This window comes from Ambystoma mexicanum, chromosome 2q, assembly GCF_040938575.1.
Source record: "Ambystoma mexicanum isolate Mex_15411 chromosome 2q, UKY_AmexF1_1, whole genome shotgun sequence".
Classification (NCBI taxonomy): domain Eukaryota; kingdom Metazoa; phylum Chordata; class Amphibia; order Caudata; family Ambystomatidae; genus Ambystoma; species Ambystoma mexicanum.
The window spans coordinates 219,474,109-219,497,006 of NC_090924.1; the positions used below are offsets into that span (position 1 = coordinate 219,474,109).

The 22,898-nt window shown below is 48.5% G+C and overlaps 1 protein-coding gene across 5 annotated transcripts in view; it reads left to right on the forward strand.

The window, feature by feature from the left end:
• The window catches only part of IQCK (IQ motif containing K), a 1,231,453-nt gene that overhangs the window by 116,266 nt on the left and 1,092,289 nt on the right, over window positions 1-22,898 (forward strand). For all 5 annotated transcript variants that reach the window (XM_069647159.1, XM_069647160.1, XM_069647161.1 and 2 more), the window contains one exon: window positions 18,965-19,033. In XM_069647159.1, coding sequence (XP_069503260.1) covers window positions 18,965-19,033 — 69 coding nt within the window. The remainder of the gene's footprint in view (window positions 1-18,964; window positions 19,034-22,898) is intronic.

The following is a 22,898-nucleotide window of genomic DNA, read 5'->3' on the forward strand; positions in this document are numbered from 1 at the left end:
TCACAAATAATAAGTCAGGATGCGGTAGTCAGGGTCGCCCTTCCCTATGTTTTGAGCACGGGACAAGGTGGGACTCCAGAGCACAGCACACACTCAAGCTTCCCCAGCACGAGCTAACAGTTCTGCTCTCAGCTTATCAGGGCCTTCTGTGGTTAAGTCTCTTTTCTACAAAAAGGCTCTAGCCTCCGAGGACCTGATGTCTTAAAAAAAAAAGAATAAACAAAAGTTCCTTTCTGCTTGCACGTTGGGTGATACCTTTTCACCCTTGAATCACCCTCTTCCCGGCTCAGATCCACAAAAAGTTCTTAATGATGTCAGGACCTTCGGTAGTTGGGTTTCTTGCTTCCGAGGGCCTGACAGGTTCACGTCGGGTTCACTACGGCTTTCAACAAAATCTCCTCTGTGACATTCACACATTTTAATGTCTTTTTAAACACTTCATTGTTGTCAACACATTGTTAATCTGGACTTTTGGCTTCGCCCCCTCTTTATCAGCATCCCTCCATCAGGTGCACCCTTGCCAGCTTTGTCATTCATACAATTGCTTGAACAGTTCTTAAGATTAAGGATTTGCTTTCCTCATCTGCACAATCATCTGTCGGTCAAAGGCTTTCAACAGTACAGAGGATTTTACTAGACCCCTGCATTACCACTTTGACCCCCTTCTCGTCTTTCTCCCAAGACCTTCTGGTAACGGTAGTTTAAACAATTTGGTAATTGCCCAGAGATTCCCGAGTGAGCACCCATGTGGTGCTTGACTCTTCTGTAGCTGCTTTCCCATTGCATATCAACAGTTCTTTGTACTTTCTTTAATCAGCCGCTTGCTACTTTCGTTCAGCATAGTTCGGTTTCTTATCGGCTCTCCCCTCGACTCACCGGCTGTGATGAACCACTTGGCTTTTCTTGTCTCTGGAGTCAAGGCCGGTACCACGGGGCCAAGCATCTCTCCCCGGCTTGGTTGTCAGCGGAGGAGGACCGCGTGTACTGTTGACATCTGCTGCAACACACGCTGGCTATTGTTCGTGGTTTTAGGGTTCCTTCTGCTGAGGTTTCACAGGCCTTGGTCGGAAAGGGCAAGGTTTCTTCTTTCCTTGTCACCCTATTGATTCGCACCGTCTTTCTCCTCCTCTTGAGCTGCCGGGCTTAGTTAGCTCTCTCGTTGTGCGGTCTGCCTTGCTCGTATTGTGCTCTTGTGCTCCACCTTTTATCCCTGTGGGAAAAAGGAAGGTGTGTGCGGTTTTGATTAATAACCTGACTCTGCCTGACCCTTGTGTCGGGACATGTCAGGTAAACAGTTCTAGTACTATTTTGTTGCTTTTCACAATGTAAGGAAGTGTTTGTGTTGGAAAAGGGAAGGGGTTTGGAAAATTCAAAAGGGTGAAGTTGGTGGGATTTGTGAAACAAACAGAAATTACTGGGATTGTTATTGTGAAAGGAACCGGGGGATTGTGGGAACGGTAGCGTTTTGCCAATTTTGCTTGGGAGTTGGGAAAGTAATAGGCAGAGGGAGGTGGAGAAGAAAGATTGGGAGGATTTGGGTAAGAGAGATTTATAGAGCGGCAGAGAGAAAGATGTAGCACAACCGACAAAGGTCTCAGAGATCTCGTCCTCTCCTCCTTCTCTGGTATTATACTGTGTCTCACCTAGGGTATTTCCCCGAGCACAAACCCGGGCTACCTAACCCGGGCGATCCTCCCTCTCTCGTCTACCCCCAGGGTTGGGATCTGAGAGCGCCAGCCCTCCCCTGTCCACCTGAATAAGGGATTCTCGAGGTGTACTGGGGAGAATACCCTCGGGTTTCTTACAACATGCCAGCACATTCTGTCCCACCTTGTTGGGCCTATACATGAGCGCACCCATAGACCAGTGTAGACCTCAGAAGTGAGCCTTCCATAGGTCAAAGGTGGGGTCAACAGACACCCTAGTCCAAACATGTGCCTGGTTGTATGCCACACATTTTGGGAGGAGTCATTAGCCACAGAAGCTGCAGGTATCCAGAGTCACCTGCAAGTGTAAATCATGATGTTTTGTGGATGTGTTTCCTGTAACAGCAGCATCTCGATAGACAGTCGGTGCATGCATGCCTCATGTGTCGTCGCACAACACTATATTTCACATTCCAGTCCTTGCATGTGTAGTCAACTGCTCATGCGGGTGGACGGGTGCATGGTCCCTGATGGGAGTCTGCGTGACATGTGCAGGTCGTCTGTGTGTATTCCATGTATGGCAGTTTTCCTCAGACATTTACATAACGGACACCACAGGAGCTCCTTGGTGTTTGTAGGCCCTACTTCTAGTCGTTCCCCACCCCCTTGGAAGTGGGCAGTCTCTTCCAGAAATTCAAATTTGGAGCATCTAATCTTTTTGTGTATTGTTGTACTGTGGGGTTTTACTTTGAATGAACATGGATCTTGGTCATTGGATGTGTTGCCAACCGTCAGCTTTGCTCCTTTTCCCTGGCTCTTGGTGCACCCCATGATGTGATATGATAGGTTATTTATAACACGCTTAATACCCAGAGGTTTCTAAGCGTGGACCCGGGGATCGAATCTGTGTTGCTCCGTGTTGTCTTACTTCCAAGGTGAGCACGTTGCCCCTTGAGTTATCCTTCCGAGACATACTTTGGACACCCCTAGGTGGGTAATCCCCCTGCCCCGCTGACCCACCTCCCCCATTTGCAGCCGATGCATGTTGTGAGATGTGTGATGTTGCATTCTGGTACCTGTAGTCCAGTGTGTGTGACTGGCCTGTTGGGGACGCATGGCTTGGCCATCTACTGCTGCATTGTGAGTTATGTCCTACTCCTGTGGGTTGCAGCCTGTCATGTATGAGGTGTGTAGGGGGCTCCTGCATGTACAGGGCCTTGTCAGGGCATGCAATCTCTGTGTGCATGTCACTTGTACAGCAAGGTTAGTGTAATGTAAAATGTACTCACCCAATATTACAGGTCCGTTGGCCTCTGTGCCCCTCCATGTATGCCGGCAGCGTGCTGTTCCACAGGACCATGGCATCATGAGTTGCTCCTGGGAAGCGGGCACAGCACTGGGTGATGGTGAGGTCTGCATCACAGGTGACCTGGACATTGAGCGAATGCAACTGCTTCTGGTTCCTTTAAACCGCCTCCGATGCCTCGGGTGCCACCAACTCTATATGGGTACAGTCGAGGACTGCTACCACATTGGGCATGTGTGCCATGACATACAATCTTGCCTTTGTGGCATTCACCTGTGCCAGAGTGGTGGGAAGTGAAATGTGCCATCCCACATGGCGCAGGAGTGCTTCCAGTACCTGACACAGCACTTTAGTGAAAGCAGGCTACGAGATGCCATGCAGTTGGCTCACAGTGTTTCGGAATTCGCCTGCGGCAAAGAAGTGCAGGACTGACACCAGCTTTGCCAGCGGTGGGTTGGCTGTCCTGAGGGTGATCCTGCTCCTTATGTCATCCTAGATCTGGTTCAGCAGATATGCACTAGTCTCTCTGTTGAGACGTTGCAAGTTGAGGATCTGGCTGTCAATGAGGGTCCATGGTGAGGCCCTTACCGGGGTATAGGCGCACGCCTTGCGTGGTGCCACCTCCTTGCCATCCTCCTCCTCCTCTCCTCTGCCTCATATTCCATGTGGTGGTCCTCAAGGCCCCTGCAGCTCTATGTTGGCCTTTAGCAGCTGCGTGTCAATGCTGACAGTGACCTGTGGCAGCATGGTGGTGTAGGAAAGTGTGTTTGGGGAAGGTGTGGCCCTTTTCTTCTCTCCATGTGTGCAGCTTTGGTCTCATTTCCATCACGTGTATTAATTGACTGCCTGCTTTCAGGTGCAGGTTTCTCTGCCTTGATTTTGCCGGGATTACTGGCAATAACCAGCAGTGTTACCGCCATTTCAAAACTCATAATCAGCGACGGTATTGCCGCTAACTTGTAAACCACTAGAGTGTTAAAAGTGCTGGTAACTGGATTTACCACCACGTTTCCTGTATACCAGCAAACTCGTAATGAGCCCCAATGCCTTAATCTCCTGTAAGATGCTTAATATGTCCCCCTTCATTGCCACTCTATTGTTCTCCCCTTCCCTAGCCTCCATTTGATGACTCCTTTGCTCCTTGCTTTTCCTCTCTTCTTGTCACCTGGTTTCAGGATCTTGTGACAAATTGCGGGATTCAGTCTTAGTGATGCCTGGGAGATGAGCCTGCTATGCAATAATCCCCCAGAGGGTGGCAATAAGCGGGACCTCACAGTGAGAGAATCCCCCCCCTGAGGGACAAGGACTTGCATTCTGTTGAGGAACTCCCTAAAACACTATCCTTTGACACCACAGGGACAACAAACCAAACCACGTTGTGTTATTGTAATACAAGATACAAGATTCCCCTTGAAGAATAATATATTGTAAACACCATGAAGAAGGATGAAAGAGTAATAATGATTACTCTCTGGTCTGGAAGCAATAGTACTGTGACAAAGAAGACTGAACTAAGAATGAAGAGGGTTCAACAAATATAGAGGATGAACTTCGATCCTCTGCTGGGGAGGACCCATCCACCTTTAATAAAAAAGGAAGAAGGAAGGGGGAGGAGAACAGATACAGATAGAGAGAGAGAGAGAGAGAGAGAGAGAGAGAGAGAGAGAATAAAAAATCATTAAAAAAAAGGAAGCCTGCGAGCTCCAAATCAGTCAAGTCATGACTGAGCCAGGAGAACGGAAGATCCTCTGTCGGGAGGAAGGCAGAAGGTGTTCTTACCCCGAAGCCTCGAGAAAGTCCAAGGCCGATGAGCAGAGGGGACGAAAACCCCAACAAGGCAAAGAAGCCAAGAGCAGTGGCATGACCCTGGAGGGGTGGACTGGTGAGTCTGTCAACTATGCCAAAACTGCTGGAGCCTTGAATCCACAGAGCTGAATCCAAAGTAGATAGAACGAGAAACCAAGCTTCTCGACAAGGCACAAAGTCTCACTCCTGCGAACAGGCCGGTGACGCCAACTTTCGAAAAGCAAGGTAACAACCCGGGATGGTGCACTACAATAAAGAATACTGTCAGCCTGCTCGTCACAATGAGTGACCAGAAGTTAAGAAGAGACTCAGCCTACTTGTCCCAGTAAGTGGCCCGAAAATAAGAAGAGTTATAAACACTCTGGGACTCATCCTACTCACCCCAGTGAGTGGTCAGAAAAGAAAAACCATTGTGTAACCCATCCTACTCGTTTCAGTGAGATAAGAACCAGACAACAGAATTACTATTGGGCCGAGTATTGCAAGGAGGAAGACAGTGAATCAGAAGAGAGGGAATATGGAAATATGACATCAACTGTTTTTTGCACAAAGAGTTGAAGAATGTAGCAACAGCGAGAATAAGAACCACCCAAAGATGGAATCAGTCAACCTAGCGAAAGCAGGAAGAGAAGAAAGCCTTTCAGAGACACTGAAGAGAGATCTGTTTCCAGGATTTCCAAAGCTAACCAGGGTGAGGAGGAAAGGTATACCAAGAACACAAGCAGGGGAAACCAGGGCTGGGAAAAGTCCTCTACACAAACTAAACAAATTACTTCATGAGATAGCAAAGCAACATCTTAAGATTGCATACTAAAGCTGAAGAAGCTTATCCAGGAGAAGAGTCTTTCTCCCGGTCTTTTGTTGTTTTCTATTGGTGGTAAGGACAGAGTGGCTTAAAGTTGGATGGAGGACAGATTGTTTTCTTTTGCACTTTACAAACAGACGACAAGCATATTAGTTTGGTTAGGTATGGAAACCCGTAGACTAGGGGATAGCAAGGCATTTCTCCAGCATGTGGTCTGGCATGGATTCACATGCTCATGAATATTCCCCGTCGTCAGGCCGGGAATCCTTGGTAAAGAAAAAATCAGTATCGGTTTCGTTTCTGATCTATCTTTCTCAGTAGTAACCAATCACTGGTCTCTGGGTCATACTGCCCCCAGCCAATGACTGCCCTCTCCCTAAGCCCCACCTCTGGCAGCCATCTTCAGATTTTTACCACACGCTCAAGTGTTGGGAGTCCTCGTGTTTAGCTCTCGAGCTTTTGCTACGTTTTCGCGCTTTTTCAAAGAGAATTTCTCATTTTTCGGTCAAATAGAGCCTCAAGCTCCACCGTCTCTACATCCGATTAACGGGGATCTGTGTCGGATTTTTCTACGCCCCTCAAGGGTGAAGATTTCGTCGAGTTACGCTTCTTGGAGGATTCCAGAAGTTTCTGCGGCCTACCCAAACATGGCCCAGAGAAAGGAAGCTCAACGCCCGGAAAGCTGTTCAGGGTTTGCCCTGGGTGCCAGCTGCAGAATGTGTTCAAGGAGGACGAGCACTCGAAATGTCTCTACTGCCTTCATGAGGACAAAACGCACGTGGAGAAGGACTGTGCGTTTTGTGGGAACATGTCGGAACGGAACATCAGGGACCGACACCTTCATCTCTCCAAATGGCTGGAAGGAAAGAGTCCATCAGGTGAGAAGAAGAATTAGAAGTCCGAGCGGTCTTCTAAGTCCTGTGAGGGCGCCCCGGCGACGGGGGCCCAACAGAAGGCAAAGCACCGCGAGTCCGCGGGCACCGGGAGCGCCGAACGGTCAGGCTCCTCGGCTGCCAGGCAGGGTGCACCCTCTCCAGCGCCATCAACCACGAGCCAACGCTCTGGCTCAGGGAAGAGGAAGGCCGAGAACCCGGCGAAGCTTCTGGAGAGGCCCCGGTCGAGCTCGAAGGATCCGGCCGAGGGGGAGCAAAGCGGTGACCCTCCCCCCAAGGTGAAGGCCATAGGCCCACACAAGGTGGTAAATGCCTTGACTCACCCGGCCAAGGCCTCTATCGAGGAAGTCGCGACGGCCCTGGCGCAGCCTGTGGAGGCTAAACCAGTGGAGGCGACCTCGGGTCCCAAAGTCTCCCTGCCTCCGTGGAGGGAAGCATCTTTCAGACCCATCGAAAAAATCCCCGTGAAGACCCCGGTGGAAAAAGAGGGGGCGGGCGGTGGCCATTGTGGACACGGGCACAGCATCCGAGGAGGAGCTGGTAGAAGTCTTAGAGGGCCTCGACGAGGGCTTTGAAGAGGCCTGTCCCCACAGGAGGGATCCCGACGAAGGTGACGACAAGAGTGACGGCGGCACCGGCGAGGGTCCTATTCACCCGTCGCTTCCGTCGCTTCCGGAGCCACAGGATAACTCGGCGGCCATTTTGTTGGCGATACAATCCTTATGTTTGGAGATAAGGACGAGATTGCCCTTACCACCGACGGAGGATCCGGAACCAGGCTCGACGGAGGAGCCAGAGCCAGAACCAGGCCCGGCGGGAAGCCCCCCGAACAAGAGAAGACGGATCCATCCAGCCCCGCCTTTTCAGCCCTCGCGGCCTGCTCAGCCTTTACCCACGTCCCTGGGGATGACACGGGAATGGACACGGCCACGACGGGTACCGACGACGACGACGGCGGTGACGACGGGACAGAGCTCCGATCGCCCCCAGCTCGGGCCTCCCCACCCGACGAGATCGGATCTTTCCATGCAATGATCGCCAGGGCATCCAAGCTTTTTCAGCTCTGCCCCGAAGAGAAGAAGGAAGGTTTCCTTTACCAACAGCGCGAGGCCAAGAGGAAGACCGTCCTCGCCGTGCCTCTGCTGGATGACATCTGGGACGAGGGTCTGAACCTTCTCAAGAACCCGTCTACGACGCCTGCCAAGAGGGATCGGTACGAGAAGAAGTACCGGGTCCCTGACGCGGCCCCTTTGTGCCTTAGGGCACAACCGACCCCTGACTCAGTCGTCTCAGCGGCGGCCAAGAAGAAAGCGGGGGGGGCATCTGCTTCAACGTCAACTTCCCCGCCAGACGGCAAAGGGAAGAAACTGGATGCAATGGGACGACGAGTTATCTCGTCGGCGGCAACAACAATTAAGGCGGCCAACGCCCTCGCGATCGTGGCCCGCTACGACAGGGAGTTATGGTACAAGATCGCCCCCCTGTTGGACTTCCTACCAGATGACAAGAGGGCCGAGGGCCTGGAGATCTTGCAAGAAGGCGAAGTGGCGTCGGATCACACCATTACAGTGGCAACAGACATTGCCGACACCGGTTTCCGCCAACTAGGCACCGGCGTTTGCCTTAGACCACGAGGGTGGCTCAAGGCGACGGATTTCCGCCAGGACGTACAAGCCAAGGTTTTGGACATGCCGTTCGCTGGGAACAATCTGTTTGGGAAAACAGTGGATGAGTCCCTCCAAGCCATCAAGGCGGACACGGAGGCAGCTAAGGCCCTAGGCGTTCTCCGGCAATGAAGGCCGTCCTTTCGGAGCACCAGAGGCAAGCAGGGTGCCTCCAAGGGATTCGGTGGTGGCTCCTCTACGTACTGCCAAGCCGCCTGCTCCTCGTCTCAGGAAGCCTATAGAGGACGAGGCAAGTTGGGTGGACCCCGCCGTCATCGGCAGGGAGACCAAGGCGTCCTCCAAGAAAGATTGAACCGACAGCGGTGTCGGGCCCCCACCGAAGCACCCTGGTGGGAGGCCAGCTGGCAAAGTTCGTCAGCGTGTGGGAGTCCATCTCCACTGACCATTGGGTGCTGGACGCCCTGGCCCAGGGGCACGCCCTCGAATTTCAAAAAAGTGCCCCCGCATTCCACCCGTGGCCAGGAAAGAAAATCACGTCCCTCAACTGCTTTTGGAGGTAAGGGCGATGCTCAAAAAAGGTGCCATTGAGCTCGTCCCGAAGAGGCTCCGGGTCTCTGGAGTATACTCAAGGTACTTCCTTGTGAAAAAGAAGACAGGAGGATGGCGCCTCATCCTGGACCTGCGACGACTGAACAAGTACATCAAGGCACAGAAGTTCCGGATGGTCACCCTCCAGCACATGCTGGGACAGCTGGAGGAGGGCGATTTCCTGTCGTCATTGGATTCGGAGGATGCGTACTTCCACATCCCCATTCTAAAAGGAAACCGAAAGTTCCACAGGTTCGTGGTCCAAGGACGGCACTATGAGTTCAAGGCCCTCCCGTTCGGATTGAAGTCGGCACCCAGGGTGTTCACCAAGTGCCTCGCACCGGTGCCGGCGCGGCTGCGCCTGCAGGGGATCCACGTCTACCCCTACTGGGACGACTGGCTCATCCGAGCAAGGACAAGGGAGCTCACCGTAGATCATACAGCGAAGACCGCCCAGCAGCTCAAGGACCTGGGATTCTCCATCAACTTTCCCAAATCTCACCTGGTCCCGTTGCAAGTCGCACTGTTTCTTGGAGCCAAGCTCGACACAGTGGTGCGTCTGGCCTCGCCGTCGGAGGAAAGGACGAAGGCCATCCTGGGCAAGGTGCAGCGTCTGCTGGCCACGGAGGTGACCAGGGTGAGGTCCATCAAGTCCCTCCTCGGGATGATGTCCTCCTGCATATATCTCGTGCGCCTGTGCAGGCTTCGGATGCGCCCTCTGCAAGAGTTCCTCGACGCCCGCTGGATCCAAAAGATGGGCAGCTTCGAGGACAGGATCGCGCTCAACGAGACCTTCGGACGAGCGATCCGGTGGTGGGGCACCCGCGCTCATCTGACGGCGGGCACAGACTTTCAGACCCCATCCCACCAGATAACAGTGACGACAGATGCCTCCCTGGAAGGGTGGGGAGCACACACCGGAGAACTTCACGCGAGAGGCCTTTGGCTCCCGGGGGAGAAACCGCTTCACATCAACATCCTGGAGCTCCGTGCAGTGTTCTGGCCCCTCAGGTCCTTTCTCCCGTCCCTCAAGGGAAAGGTAGTGAGAATCTTCACCGACAACACCACCACGATGTTCTACATCCAGAAGCAGGGAGGAACCAGATCCCCAGCCCTCTCCAAGGAAGCCCAGGATCTGTGGCATTGGGCCGTCGCCCAAGGGATGTTTCTAGTGCCCTTTCATCTGGCAGGGATAAAGAACACCATCGCCGACTCACTCAGCGGGGAGCTGCGCTCGTGCCACGAGTGGGAACTACATCAGGATCAAGTGGATCGACTCTTCTGACGATGGGGAAAACTGCAGATGGACCTGTTCGCGACGGGGACAAACTCCAAGTGCCAGAGGTTCGCCAGCAGGTTCCCCCAGCCGAGGAGCATGGGCGATGCCTTCTCGTTCCCCTGGGACGGCCTGTTCCTATATGCGTTCCCTCCGTTGCCGTTGCTGCTCCGACTCGTCAACCAGCTCAAGAGGTCCCGGTGCAGGATGAGCCTCGTCGCACCGGTGTGGCCGAGGCAGATCTGGTTCCCGGACCTTCTGGACTTGTCAGCGTCCCCACCAGTCAAGCTGCCGACAGACGTAGGTCTTTTCTCCAGAGAAGGAGGCGCCATACTTCATCACGACCCGGAGTCGCTGAACTTGCAGGCCTGTCTCCTGCAGCACTAGAGTTTGGAGGGTACGATATCCCGGCTGACTGCAGAGAGGTCCTTGCAAAGGCCAGGGCGTACTCAACTATCAAGTGCTACAGACATAAGTGGAAGAGGTTCTCTGTCTGGTGCCTTACACAGAAGATTAACCCTCTACGGATTACGGCCCCTCAAGTGCTTCCGTACCTACTGTCGCTGGCCAAGGCTGGACTGGCTGACGCCTCCATCAAGATACATCTGGTTGCGATCTCCCGATACACCAGAACCACAGGACGGGCGTCCTTGTGGTCCCATCGCCTGGTGAAGGAATTTATGAAGGGACTGTTCCGATCGGTCCCACCGGTGAAGGCCCCTGCCCCGGCATGGGAGCTCAACGTGGTGCTGACCAGGCTCATGGGGGCGCCATTCGAGCCTCTGCATTCGGCACCGTTGAAGTTCCTGTCGTGGAAGACTGCCTTTCTTGTGGCCATCACCTCCGCACTACGAGTGGGAGAGATCCAGTCCCTATCCTGCAAGCCTCCATACTTGACTTTTCACGACACGAGGGTGGTGCTGAGGACGCACACCCCTCCTTTATGCCCAAGGTGCCGTCGGGCTTCCACCTCAACGGGCCCTTGGTGTTACCTGTTTTCTTCCCGTCGCCTTTGTCACCGGCCGAGAGGACTTTGCACTCGCTGGATGTGGCTAGAGCGCTGAAGTTCTACGTGGACCGCACAAAGAGTTTTCGGAAGACATCACAGCTATTTGTGAACTTTGGACCTGTGAACCAAGGGAAGGCTCTCTCGAAGGCTTCCATTTCCAGATGGCTCTCCGGCTGCATCATGCACTGTCATCGGTCGGCAAACCGACCGTTGCCTGGCATTTCCGAGAGCCCATTCGACCAGAGCTATCGCTGCTACCACAGCGTTCTTGTCTGATGTGCCCCTGCTGGACATCTGCAGGGCTGCTACATTGAGGTCGACGCACACCTTCACGAGATTCTACTGCGTCGACCGGGATTCCAGGGAGGAGTCCAGGGTCGGCCAAGCGGTGCTGCGCAACCTGTTCACCTAAGGTGAGCCTGGTGAGGAGGTAAGAATTGCTTAATGTTGAGTTTTTGATGTAATGCTTAATGTTGAGCCTTTGCCACCTCCCGTTGGTTGTGCATGTGTGTACTGCTATGTATTCTAATATTCATGAGCATGTGAATCCATGCCAGACCCCATGCTGGAGAAGGAACAAGTTACTTACCTGTAACTGTTGTTCTCCAGCCTGGGTCTGGCATGGATTCACATGACAACCCTCCCTCCTACCCCTCTGCGGCTCTTCACTTGGTCATACTGCCACTTTGCGTGCTACCAAATCTGAAGATGGCTGCCGGAGGTGGGGCTTAGGGAGAGGGCAGTCATTGGCTGGGGGCAGTATGAACCAGAGACCAGTGATTGGTTACTACTGAGAAAGACCGATCAGAAACGAAACTGATACTGATTTTTTCTTTACCGAGGATTCCCGGCCTGACGACGGGGAATATTCATGAGCATGTGAATCCATGCCAGACCCATGCTGGAGAACCACGGTTACAGGTAAGTAACTTGTTCCATTTCCTTTGTTATGTAAATGAAGAATCTTGAAATGACAAAAACTGGCCTGTCTCCTCCTTCTGACCCACCACAGTCTCCACTGGGATCCTCTGCCCCTTACTTTGCAGTTTGCGCAAAGGAGCGCCCAAGTCACGCTTTTAGGGCCAAGGGGGCCAATCACAGTTATGTACTTCAGGCCTGAGTCTACACTAGCCTCTGGCCCCCGACATAAGGAACTGTCAGCACAGGCACAAGTTGTTATGTCCTCTTCTCTGACTCCTCAGTCAGTCTGCACCTCTTCCACCCACCGACTCTCTGGTTTGTTCGAGTCTGAGTTCTTTCCTGCTATCTTTACCGGTGGAGGGCACCAAGTTGTCAACCCGAGCTGTGGCCCTCTCCTTCCTCACACGTTAAACTTGGGTCGGGGTGCCAGGAGAGGAGGTGACTGGGGAGGGGAGGTGGGTGGCAGGGCAAGCAGCTGGAGTAGGTTCTCCACTCCAGCACCAGGGTCCTTGGTTGTTGCCCCTACTGGGCCCCCACTGTAGCAGTCGTATCTCACGGTCCTGTTTTCCTGGATTTCCTCCTCACCTCTGGCCTCCGCCAGCCTCCTGGGTCTGTGTTCCTCCTCACCTCTTCTGCAGGGGGCTCAGGCACCCTGATGAAACCCTGACCAGGCCGATTCTTGCGCTAAGTGCTGCAGTCAGCTCAGCCCAAGCTAGAGAGCATAGCCAATGCCTTCGGATGCAGGTCTGTCACTCCTCCCTCAGTTGGCGCCCACGTCTGGAATCAGTGGACTTCACCAGTTCTCTCTCCCACTTGTCGGGGCATTCGAGCTCCTCCATCTCGCTCCTGTTATGTCCCTCGGGGCAGTTAGCTCTGTTCAGATTCCTCTGAACAAGGCTCCAGCATTGGGGCCTACTCTCCTCTGCTTGCACCACACTCTTCATGCAACAAAGGTTGCAGGGCACTACCGTCTCTCCCATTACCCTACGCGATCCTCCTTGCACTGTTGTCAATATTCTGAGCACCCACGGGTAGGGTTCTATTGCACACTTCTTTTTACATGTAGAAATCGGGGGTAGCTTCACCAGATCTTTCTTAGGCGGCAGGTGCAGAGGAGTTTCGATTCATGTGACCATTTTGGTCCATGGCCCCTAATAGTACCTTCTCTTTGTGCCGTAGTAAATAAACTTGGAGGCGACAGTAATGTTAAAGTTAATTATTTTATTGTGTACCAGAGGTCATTTTCTGATCAATAATTAGACTTGGTTATGCATTTGATAGTAGGCAACCATTGAAGCTTTTTTTTTTGTACTGACCAGTAACGTTTTGTAAACTTGTATATAAACATCTATCCTCTAGGTCATGTCATTGACCTGTATGGTGATCATCAATCATGTTATTTTTGTACAATATGAATACTGTTTGGGTCAATGTGGGCTAACTTGATTATATGATTTCAGGACTTGTTTTCTGTTATCAAAGTATCTTAGGTTTGTTCACGTTAGATGTCCACTCTTTTGCTGCTCTATACGTGTCCATTCAACATTCGTTAATGTTTTTACCCCTCCAAGGATTAATCTGGGTGCAAGGCTTTCCTCATTTCTTAAGAGATCTTGCTATTGACTTTTTTCTGCCTTTGTGATGTAATAACTAATTTATTGACTTAATGCATTTTAATTATCTGAGACAAACCGGACATCAATGTCAGCATTCCACATGCTTCAGATGGACGGGGAATGGTCATTGATGTAGAGTGCGTCCGAGCTTTGTTTTCCATCATTGCTTGGGTGTTTTTTCGTTTCACATGGCACCTAATGTCCTTAATTGTAGTGTCATGGTGTTCTTTTCTGGGGAGGTCACAACGGACTCATTCAAAATACTACTGGTTCCTTTTGAAGGTTCTTTTACAATGTGATGTTTATCTGAGTATCTGATATTGGGCAACTGTGGTGTAAGCCTGGCTTAGTATTTTCATTTGGGATTTCACATGTAATGTATTGTTCAAAGAACTAAGTTGCCTTTTCAGCCCTTGCTGCTAAACTGGGTGCTCCTTTGACCACAATACCATATGGATGCTTGGTTCCCCTCTAGCTTGATAATCTGTCTGCCAAAAGTCATGTGGATTTCATGAAATGGTGGGCATTCAGTATTTAGAATGACATTTAACACGACTTAAATGCAAATGTGAATATTTTGGCTGTATTTACCGGATTTGTGACACACAATTCACTCAGAGGTATACTTTGTTAGGGTGTGTGGCGGGTAGGAAGAAGGATGCAGAATCTGATTATTCATTTTAGTGAATTCTTTATTAAAGAAAACGATAAAGGTGTAACTTTCCCTATATATACTATGAGGTTTCCCTACCTAACAAAACTAGCTAAGGTAAGTCATCAGTTGTCAGTGAAAAGTTTTAGATTAATCTGCCCACCGTCCAAACTAACCCTCCCTGACCCTACCACTAAACTAATCACTAAAGACAGGCGAATGACTCTCGTCTCCTGTTCTGTTTGCTGCTTGTGAACTTCAATTCAATATGTTATCTTCAAATAGTCTCCGGTCTTTAACCATTCACATAGTTAATTCAGTACTTTCTGGTGTTTTCCCCTCTCTTGTCTTGGGCTGTCATTTTCTGTTATTTTCTTATCAAGGATACTGTTCGCTTACTGACAAATTTCTCCTTTTATACTTCCTCTGTTTCATGATTTCTTTTCTTTTCTTAGTCTCTCCTGGTTGCCTTGAGTATTAACATTCCAACACTGTTTCTTCTTATCTCTTCTGGATATTAACTGAATATTTCCCTCTTTCACTGGGACAAGTATGAGTGTTCCAGAAACGATTTTCATTACCTTCTCTACACATCAAAGTGATATTCCGTACTGGTGCAAGTATGAGCTTGCCCATAATGATTCTCATCAGCTTTGTTGACATTTAATGTTATAGTCTCTTTATCCCCTTTGGGACACGTATGAGCATTCCAGTAATGATTCTCATTAACTTCACTGTCAACTTTGTCAGGTTGACCTTTGATGTCCCTTTCACATCTCTTCTCTCATGCTGCCGTGACTAAAGACTGTTGTTTTCCAGTTTATTTCATTTCACTTGAGTGGTATCAGTGTTGTTAACTGGACCGCAGGTCCACCACGGGTTTCTTGTGGTCACGCCACCACTCTTCCTCTCGTTCCTTTCCCCGCTTCAAGGACGCTGTGCGTCCAATGGTACTTCTCTCCTGCTCGTTCCTGCGTGACGCCACTCGTCTCTCTTGGGTTTCTGCTCTCTCACAACTTGTGGACTTGGAGCGTCCTGCCTCTGCTTAACACTGGCGTGTGAGCCAATTCGTAACTCGCTGGCTTCTCTCTTCTTTCCTGGCTCCTCCCCTCTTATATGCTACATAGCCATGGGACTTACCCAGCACAGTTATGTAGTCCTTTATCTCTGTCCTCCATGACTTCTCTTCTCCACAGGTCGTCCTCCTCCCCCTAGTTAATTAGGATTCCTCAGTTAAAGAAACACTTGCAGTTTCCCCTTGACAGTAGCACATATTGATATTTTCTTCGCATAAATCGTTACAGGATATTTTTAGAAGAGATGATATTGGTATGTTCTCTGGGGACTTCCTCAGAGGAATGGGAGTCCTTGTCCCTAAAGGAGGAGTCTCTCCCAGTGAGGTCCACTTGCATCTACCCCTAGGGAGGGTTGTGCGGAGCGGGCTCTCCTCGCTAGCCTCACTGAGGGGGGCTCCCCTTTGGACAGAAGGGACGAATTCCCTTGATTAGTCACAGGTGCTGTTGGCACGTTAAAGCTCAAGGAATTCAATACGTTATTTCCTTAGTGTTATGAACCATGTCGGTGGTGCTAGGTTACATAAAATGCATCTGAGTTTCTGAATTCAGAGTAGCCTGTAACCGAAAAAAACATATCTCAAGTTCTGTGCATGCTTGATAATGTTTGTGATACTGCTTTCTTACGATATGCTCTTTAGCATAAGCCTTTTGTACTAAAGTGGATGCTGTCATTTTCATTTAACATTTATCTTTGTTTTATTTGTTTGCTATGCCATTACATAAAGTGACCAACTCAATTCCATCAAATAATGGGCGCATATATTTGTGATTTTGGATTTTGTCTAAATCATGGATCAGTGGAATACACGCAACTTGCTTTGTATTTATAGGCAGGTATTCTCGCTAGTCTTCCATCTAACCTTCTATCATGACCATTGTGGAAATATTGAGAAAAGCTTGTTTTTATCTCATTGTTTTCCACAGATGTTCCTTCAGGATATCGCATTTGATATAGGTCCAGGAAGTCGCCCATTACATCACTAAAATGACCTTCAATAATGGTGTGTTCTTTGTAGACCTTTTTGGCTGATGGGAAATCAACTTTTTCAAGTTGTGCATGTCTTATTTTGGTTTCTTCCTCTGCATTTACATTTATGTGTGCCTTTATCTTCATTAGAGCAATTGCCATTATGTTCTTTAAGTATTCTAGTGCCTCGTGTACTTTGTGAAAGCCTACTAGTTCTTGCCAAATTCGTTTACATTTCTTTTGAACTCCATTTACAATTACTAATAATGTGTTTTTAATCTTATGAAAAAAACGAGTGTTTTGAGGTTATCATGTATGTTTAATGGTAAGGAGACACCCTTGCCTCTTAATGCTTTGTCTAATTAAGTTGCCAGTCTTATTTTAAACTTTGTTTGAAGTCATAGCATGGTTTAAAATGGGAAAACAAATTGAATGATGCTACTGAAGTTTGCTAATTGCGATGGGAAGGGGTTTGCTTTTAAATAATCTGCTATGGAGTATGGTGGTAATTCATTTTTGTGTAATTTTGTACAAATGTACTAACTCATTTTTACCTTATCATCCTGTGGAATATGTTCCACAAGGAAGAAATGCTTGAGTAGGCCAAGCCGTATTTTATTTTCTGGGTCCGCGGTTTTTCATCTACATTAATTCTTTGTAGTTCTTTGTAAATCCAATGTCCCTTTGCAGATTCTTGCCTCGCCAAGGATACAATGTTGCAAAACCACGACAAGACAGCATTTTCTGCACACTAAAAGCTTACAAAAGATTGTTTCCAGCACCCCACTTACATAATGGAGAAACAAAAGACCTAAGTCCTACATAGACATCACCATAGTGTAACAGGAAGGGCCGAGTAGACACCAAGATGGCGTACAGGATTTATGAAGGCTCGGTCCAGCCCCCTAACGCTGAAGTGAGGCCAGGTGCACCAAAAAGCAACAAACAATCCCAACCATTCCACAGTTTCAGGACACTGGCATAGACATTCACACAAAGCCAAGACCAGGGGGCGGAGGTAAAGCGCTCTAAAATCCAAAGGTTCCAGACTGCTAGAGTGGATTTTTGGAGGAAGCAGGGCAGAGTTTGGAAAGCGGACTCTAGAGTTGTGAAGAGGATTTGAAGCTGCGGAGTGATTTTAAGGTTCCTGGTATTTTGATAGTTTTTTTTTAATTGTGACTACATGCTAACATAAGTAGAGAACGTAGTTTTCAGAAATGGACCTGTAGTAAACATAAATCTATCTATTTACAAATGCTACATTTGTGTGGATGGTTAGAAGAAACAAAAATGGGACTTTTGAAGATCATATAAAGAAATAGGTGTAACTTTTCATTTTCTGTGTCACTGAAGGTGTAATTTAAAATTAAATATATGTTTGCAAGATGGGCTTTTAAGCTGTGATATCTGAAATAAAAAAATCTGTAGCATTAGAATTTCCAAACAAGATTTAGAGAAGCAACTTAAGTCCGGTGGTTTATCCTGCACTCACTGTAGCATATCGCAGAGACTACATTCAATCTTTACTTGTTGTAACCATACCAACGGGTAAATTCATGAGTTATGCATCTCGTGTTATGAACATTTTCCTCGTACAGAACAAGGACATTTACTAGCAACGAGGAGACATCTTTGATGTCACCAGCACCTCACATTTTCTGCCTAGGAATGGTTTACACAGCACGCAGCTTGTGATCCAGTGCTGTGCGTTATTCTGTGGCCACATCGATGCGACGGAGAGGAGCGGAGAATGGAGTGGGTTTTGAGAATCAGCATATTGATATAGCCGCTGGCAATGTTTGTGGCATGCATTGGCCAGAGTACCTGTTGTTTTGCGTTTTTTCTGCCATATCAACCAAGTCTCCACCCTTCCTTGCTCTCCTTTTGCGGCCCTCACCTCTCGCCAAGTTCCACCTGTGAGAGTAATGATGCACTTATGCACTTAAGTGTATTTTAACTTTGCGCGCAAATTGTTTTGCCCTTGAAGTGTGTCGAAGTGTCCCAGAGTCTTCCGAAGTGCTGTGATGGGAGTGTTTGCGGAGTTCAGTGCTGCACCCGACCTCTGAAAAAGTGTGCCTTCCTAGCTCCCTCTCCTTCAAAGCTGGTACTGTGGCTGGCTTTCATGCTTGTCCCTGGGATGTGTTCCAATGGAGGGGTGTGGGGGCTGGAGCGAGAAGAGCTGTCGATGGCCTCAACACAAGAAGTGACCAATCAAGTGTTCCAGTGCTCCGGCTACCCATTCTAGTGCTGAGACTTCCCTGTGGCCCCCAGGAGCAATGGGAGAAGCCCTGCTGGCAGTGAACATATGCTGCAACGTTACTGTCTCCTTCCTTCCTAGGGATCCACCTGCCACATATTTCAAGAGCCCTTCAAATTGAACAATCCCAGAGGGCAAAGGTATACTGTCCATCCTGTAAAGATATCCATTCAACCAGCCAAACTGAGACCACCGGCCTCCTCTATCTGCACTGGAGCTGGCTCTTTTTTGGTTGCCTCTGATCTGCCCTACTGTCCCTGATTTGGGACCCCTTTTCTGTGACCTCTGCCCTGTGAGGTCCTGTTGCCCACAAATGATGTCCTGGCCTTGCCATGTCTGGTCGCCCCTGCTCTCTCCTTGGCCTCCTTACTCTGCCAACGTGGGCTCTTGTTGGAGCCTCTGACTGCCACTTGGTATCCATGTGCTTTACTTGCTTTGCCCTTCCGTGCTCCTCAAAACTATTGCCTCTGGTCATACTTGTTTAACACCAGTAGTAATTCATTTTTTGTCACTTCTTTCAGCATTTGCAGGACCAGTATGACGAGGTGGCTCAAATTGCAATGTTCCGGAAGAAGCAGTCTGAACAAAAGGTACGGTAGAATTTGAGTGATTTGCTAATGTTATAATATACAAAGTCAAAATATGTATGCAAACCGCACTGGACATACGAGTTTTTACTGTGCCTATGACTACTGTTATGTGTCTGCAAACACTAGCTTGCAGATCTTTCTGGAAGTAATTAGTGGATGTGTAGGATTCAGGTAACCACTGCATTCAACCCCATAACTGTAAAATGCAATGAACTACTACAACTGCCAGAACTATTGGCTTTGCCAATTCATTTTTTTTATTGATGGTGGCGAGGGTCCAGACAGGGCACTTTAACCCATACACAGTTTCGTGTTTATAGAAGTGTCTTCGTGCCCCTTCTTCAGCTAAATCTGTACCAAAATATACCTTGTTATAATGCACGCAGATAACTACTAATGAACCCATTTGCTTTCCTTTTGAACAACAAATATGCAAACCCACCTTCAAACAAAACAGTTTTCGTCAACTGCACTCATATTCATACTTAATAGCTACTCAGACACATTTACTAAAACTGTGACCCACTCAATCATCACCATATTTTTTATTAAAAAGATGTATTGATCATGTCTGCTGATACATGTTTTGTAAAAAGCAGGTGTAAGGAGCCCCGTGATTTGGCACCATAAGTGTCTCCATCTTTAACACATCTGTGTTTTATTAGAACAAAGATTGTCAGGTGGTCTTTAAACTTTGTCTTGTCACAGGCCACAGCTCTTTCAGTCTCCTTGTAGGGTTTGGCTTGGAATACGATTTTAATCCCCTGTCTCCAGTGATTGTCCACACAGTTCCCCCCTCTGATAAATTTCAGAATGTAGAGTTCAGTTAACACTAAGCATGGACTCTCCTCTTCATATCATTCTCAGAGTAATCTGTAACTTGCACTTTAACCCGAGTTTCCAATGATTCCCTACACGGTTTCTTCCTCTGATACATCTCAGAATGTGGACTTCAGTTCCCAGTAAGCAAGTGCTCTCCACTTCCTACCTTTCTCAGAGGAAACTTGGAAGTTGCACTTTCAACCCTAGTCTACAATGATTCTCTACTCAGTCTGGGTTTCTGTTCCCCAATTGGCAGATATCTCCAATCGGTCTTTCTTAGAGTAATCCGAGAGCTAAACGTTTAACCCTGTGCGTGTAATGATTCTTCACTTATCCTCTTTCCCAGAGGGATCAAACAACTTAGACTTCATTTCCCCATATTCCCAGTAAGTACTGTTTCCTTGTTCTGTATCTGCTCTCTCTTGCCATGGTCTTGGCCTTCCAGTACCATGAATCAACTTTTATCATTTCAGACTCACAGCCAGTGGATTTCCCTTCTGTGCTTACGCATGTGTACCGTCTAGCACTATCAGTATACCTGCTGTCTACATCTCCTCGCCTCCATCTGTTCCTCTCCCCTTTTCTTCTCTTCAGCATTTGTTCCTTGGTTTCCATTCCTCACGTCCCTTTCTTGTCTGACCGCTCCACTTCTCCCCCGTCTCCAGCTCCTAGTTTGCTCTCCTTGCTGCCCGCCCTTCTTGCTAGTTAAACAGTCTTACCACTCGCTGCTTAAGAAAACACCACTCTTGCCCCACTGTTTGCCCTCTGCTGTGTCTCAGCGTGGCCACATGGATTATTTCCCAGCTCCCACCTATCCCTGAGGAAGGGTTCAGGCAGTTGAAGGTATGGAAGCACTGTTCGTGGGGTACGTGCAACTCTTGGTCTTGTCGCTGCTGCCTACTCCTTTCATTTCAGTAATAGTTCTCTGCAGTGTACTCTGAAGTCCTTGCTACCCCATCTCCACCAACTCTACATCTCATGTTTCTGCCAGCCAACCACCTCTCACTGGTTTCTCCCCTCTGGTGCGACAGGTTCTGTTGAAATTCGAAAAAACTCTGGTTTTAGTATTTTGTTTCGGGGTACTCAGCGCAATACACCACATATAGGAAACCAGTGTTCCTTTTAACCTAAGCAGGCAACCTCGTTTTTCAATGAAGGAGCTTGTTTTTTAATCTTCTATACTAATCAGAAACAGTGCTGCAATTGGATGATTTTAGTCAGCTGACTACAACCCCATTTATAATGGAAGGTTGGCTGCCAAAATGCCCCATCTCCTGTGGTGGCATACATTCTTGCTCAAGCCTGTCACTAATGATGAGTTTGCAAGTACTAGTAGGGAATCTTAGAGAAATATTATCTCTGAGATAATAACATGGTCAATGATTATGGTAGAGCTAGGTTGAGCTTCAAAAACGTCCAGGCAAGTCTGCTAATGAGTAATCTACCAGCCCTGCGTTCGGTTTGGATGGTCAATTTTCTAAACCTAGACAAACTGACAATCCTTAAACTTTCCCTTAGGTCCTATGTGGTTTTTTTGCAAAATGATCTTTCACAACCCCCACTGCGCTTCGTGCAACAGGACTTGGGAAAAGGATCTCCTTTTCCACCGTCCCGCTGCTCACCTCCCCTTCACCTGCTTGACTCTACAAGTGACTCCTCTGGAGCCCTCAGCGTTTCCCCTTCCTTTTGCTGCTGCCCGCACCATAGCCCAGTCTGCTTGACCCCTACCCCAGCCAACCCCTCACTCCACTCTTGCCACTCCTTCATTTCACTGCACTGTGTTGTGCAATGGACATTTCACACTCGTTAGATGTGTACCTTCCTTTGCGCAATTCAATGGGAATGCTTACCTTCACTCACCTATTGATAACAGTGGTTGAGAAGACAAGGCCATGTCTTATGAGATGGGTGGAGTAAACAAGAATACAGACTATTCTCTGCTCTTTTTCACTGTTTTAGTCTCTGCTCTTTCCTCCTCTGCCTTCTGCCTCCCTCCCTTACTTTTTTCTATGCACTTACTCTATCAGAATTGTCCCAGACCTAGTATGATAGCATATAATGTTTGTCTCCTTCCCTTACTTTTCCTCTCCCCCAAGCACAATCTGAAATGTCATCAGACCTAGAATGATAGTCGCTTGTTTTGTTCTTCTAATTCTCCCTTTATTCCAACCCCCTTCCGCTCCCACTTATTGTTAAATTCCGGCACTACCTCAATTGTCATCAGGCATAGTAATGTAGCCGCTTGTCTGTCTCATTCTCCTTCCCACCACCCTCCCTCCTTATCATTGTCAATAGCTCTTACTCTATCACTAATGTCTCCTGACCTGTTTGATAGCAGCTTGTTTGTCTCCTCCTCCTCCCTCTACCGCATTTGTTTTCTCCTCCCTCTCCAGCACTATCTGAATTGTTGTCAGTCCTAGTACGATAGTCGCTTGTTTTTTTCTTCTCCTTCTCCCTTTACTCCAACCCCCCCCCCCCCCCCCCATACTCCCTCCCACCTATTGTTAAATTCTGGCACTACCTCAATTGTCGTCAGGCATAGTAAATGTAGTCACTTGTCTGTCTCATTCTCCTTCCCACCCCCCCTCCCCTCCTTATCATTGTCAAAAGCTCTTGCACTATCTGAAATGTATTACATAAACTACGGGACCAGGATGAGAAACTTCTATTAGAATAGAAGTTTCTCATCCTGGTCCCGTAGTTTATGTAAGATATCAGTACTTCCCAGGTACGGCCAGGATTGTGATTGAACCTGGTGTCCCTCTTTTTTGTTTGATGGTCTATCTGAAATGTCGCCAGGCTGATTACGATAGTTAATTTCGCATTCTGAATGTATCAATGACTTATAAGAATGTTGCTGTATTCTCCCTTGTTCCCTCCCTGCCTTGAAGCGCTTTGAAGCACATTGTGTATAGGCGCTATATAAATAAACAATCCAATTCAATTCAACACAGTGCTACCCTGAATAAAGGAATGCCTACAGAGTGGTATGCTTGATTTAATTAGTTGGGATGCACATAAGCAGCCAATGCACAGCAAGTGG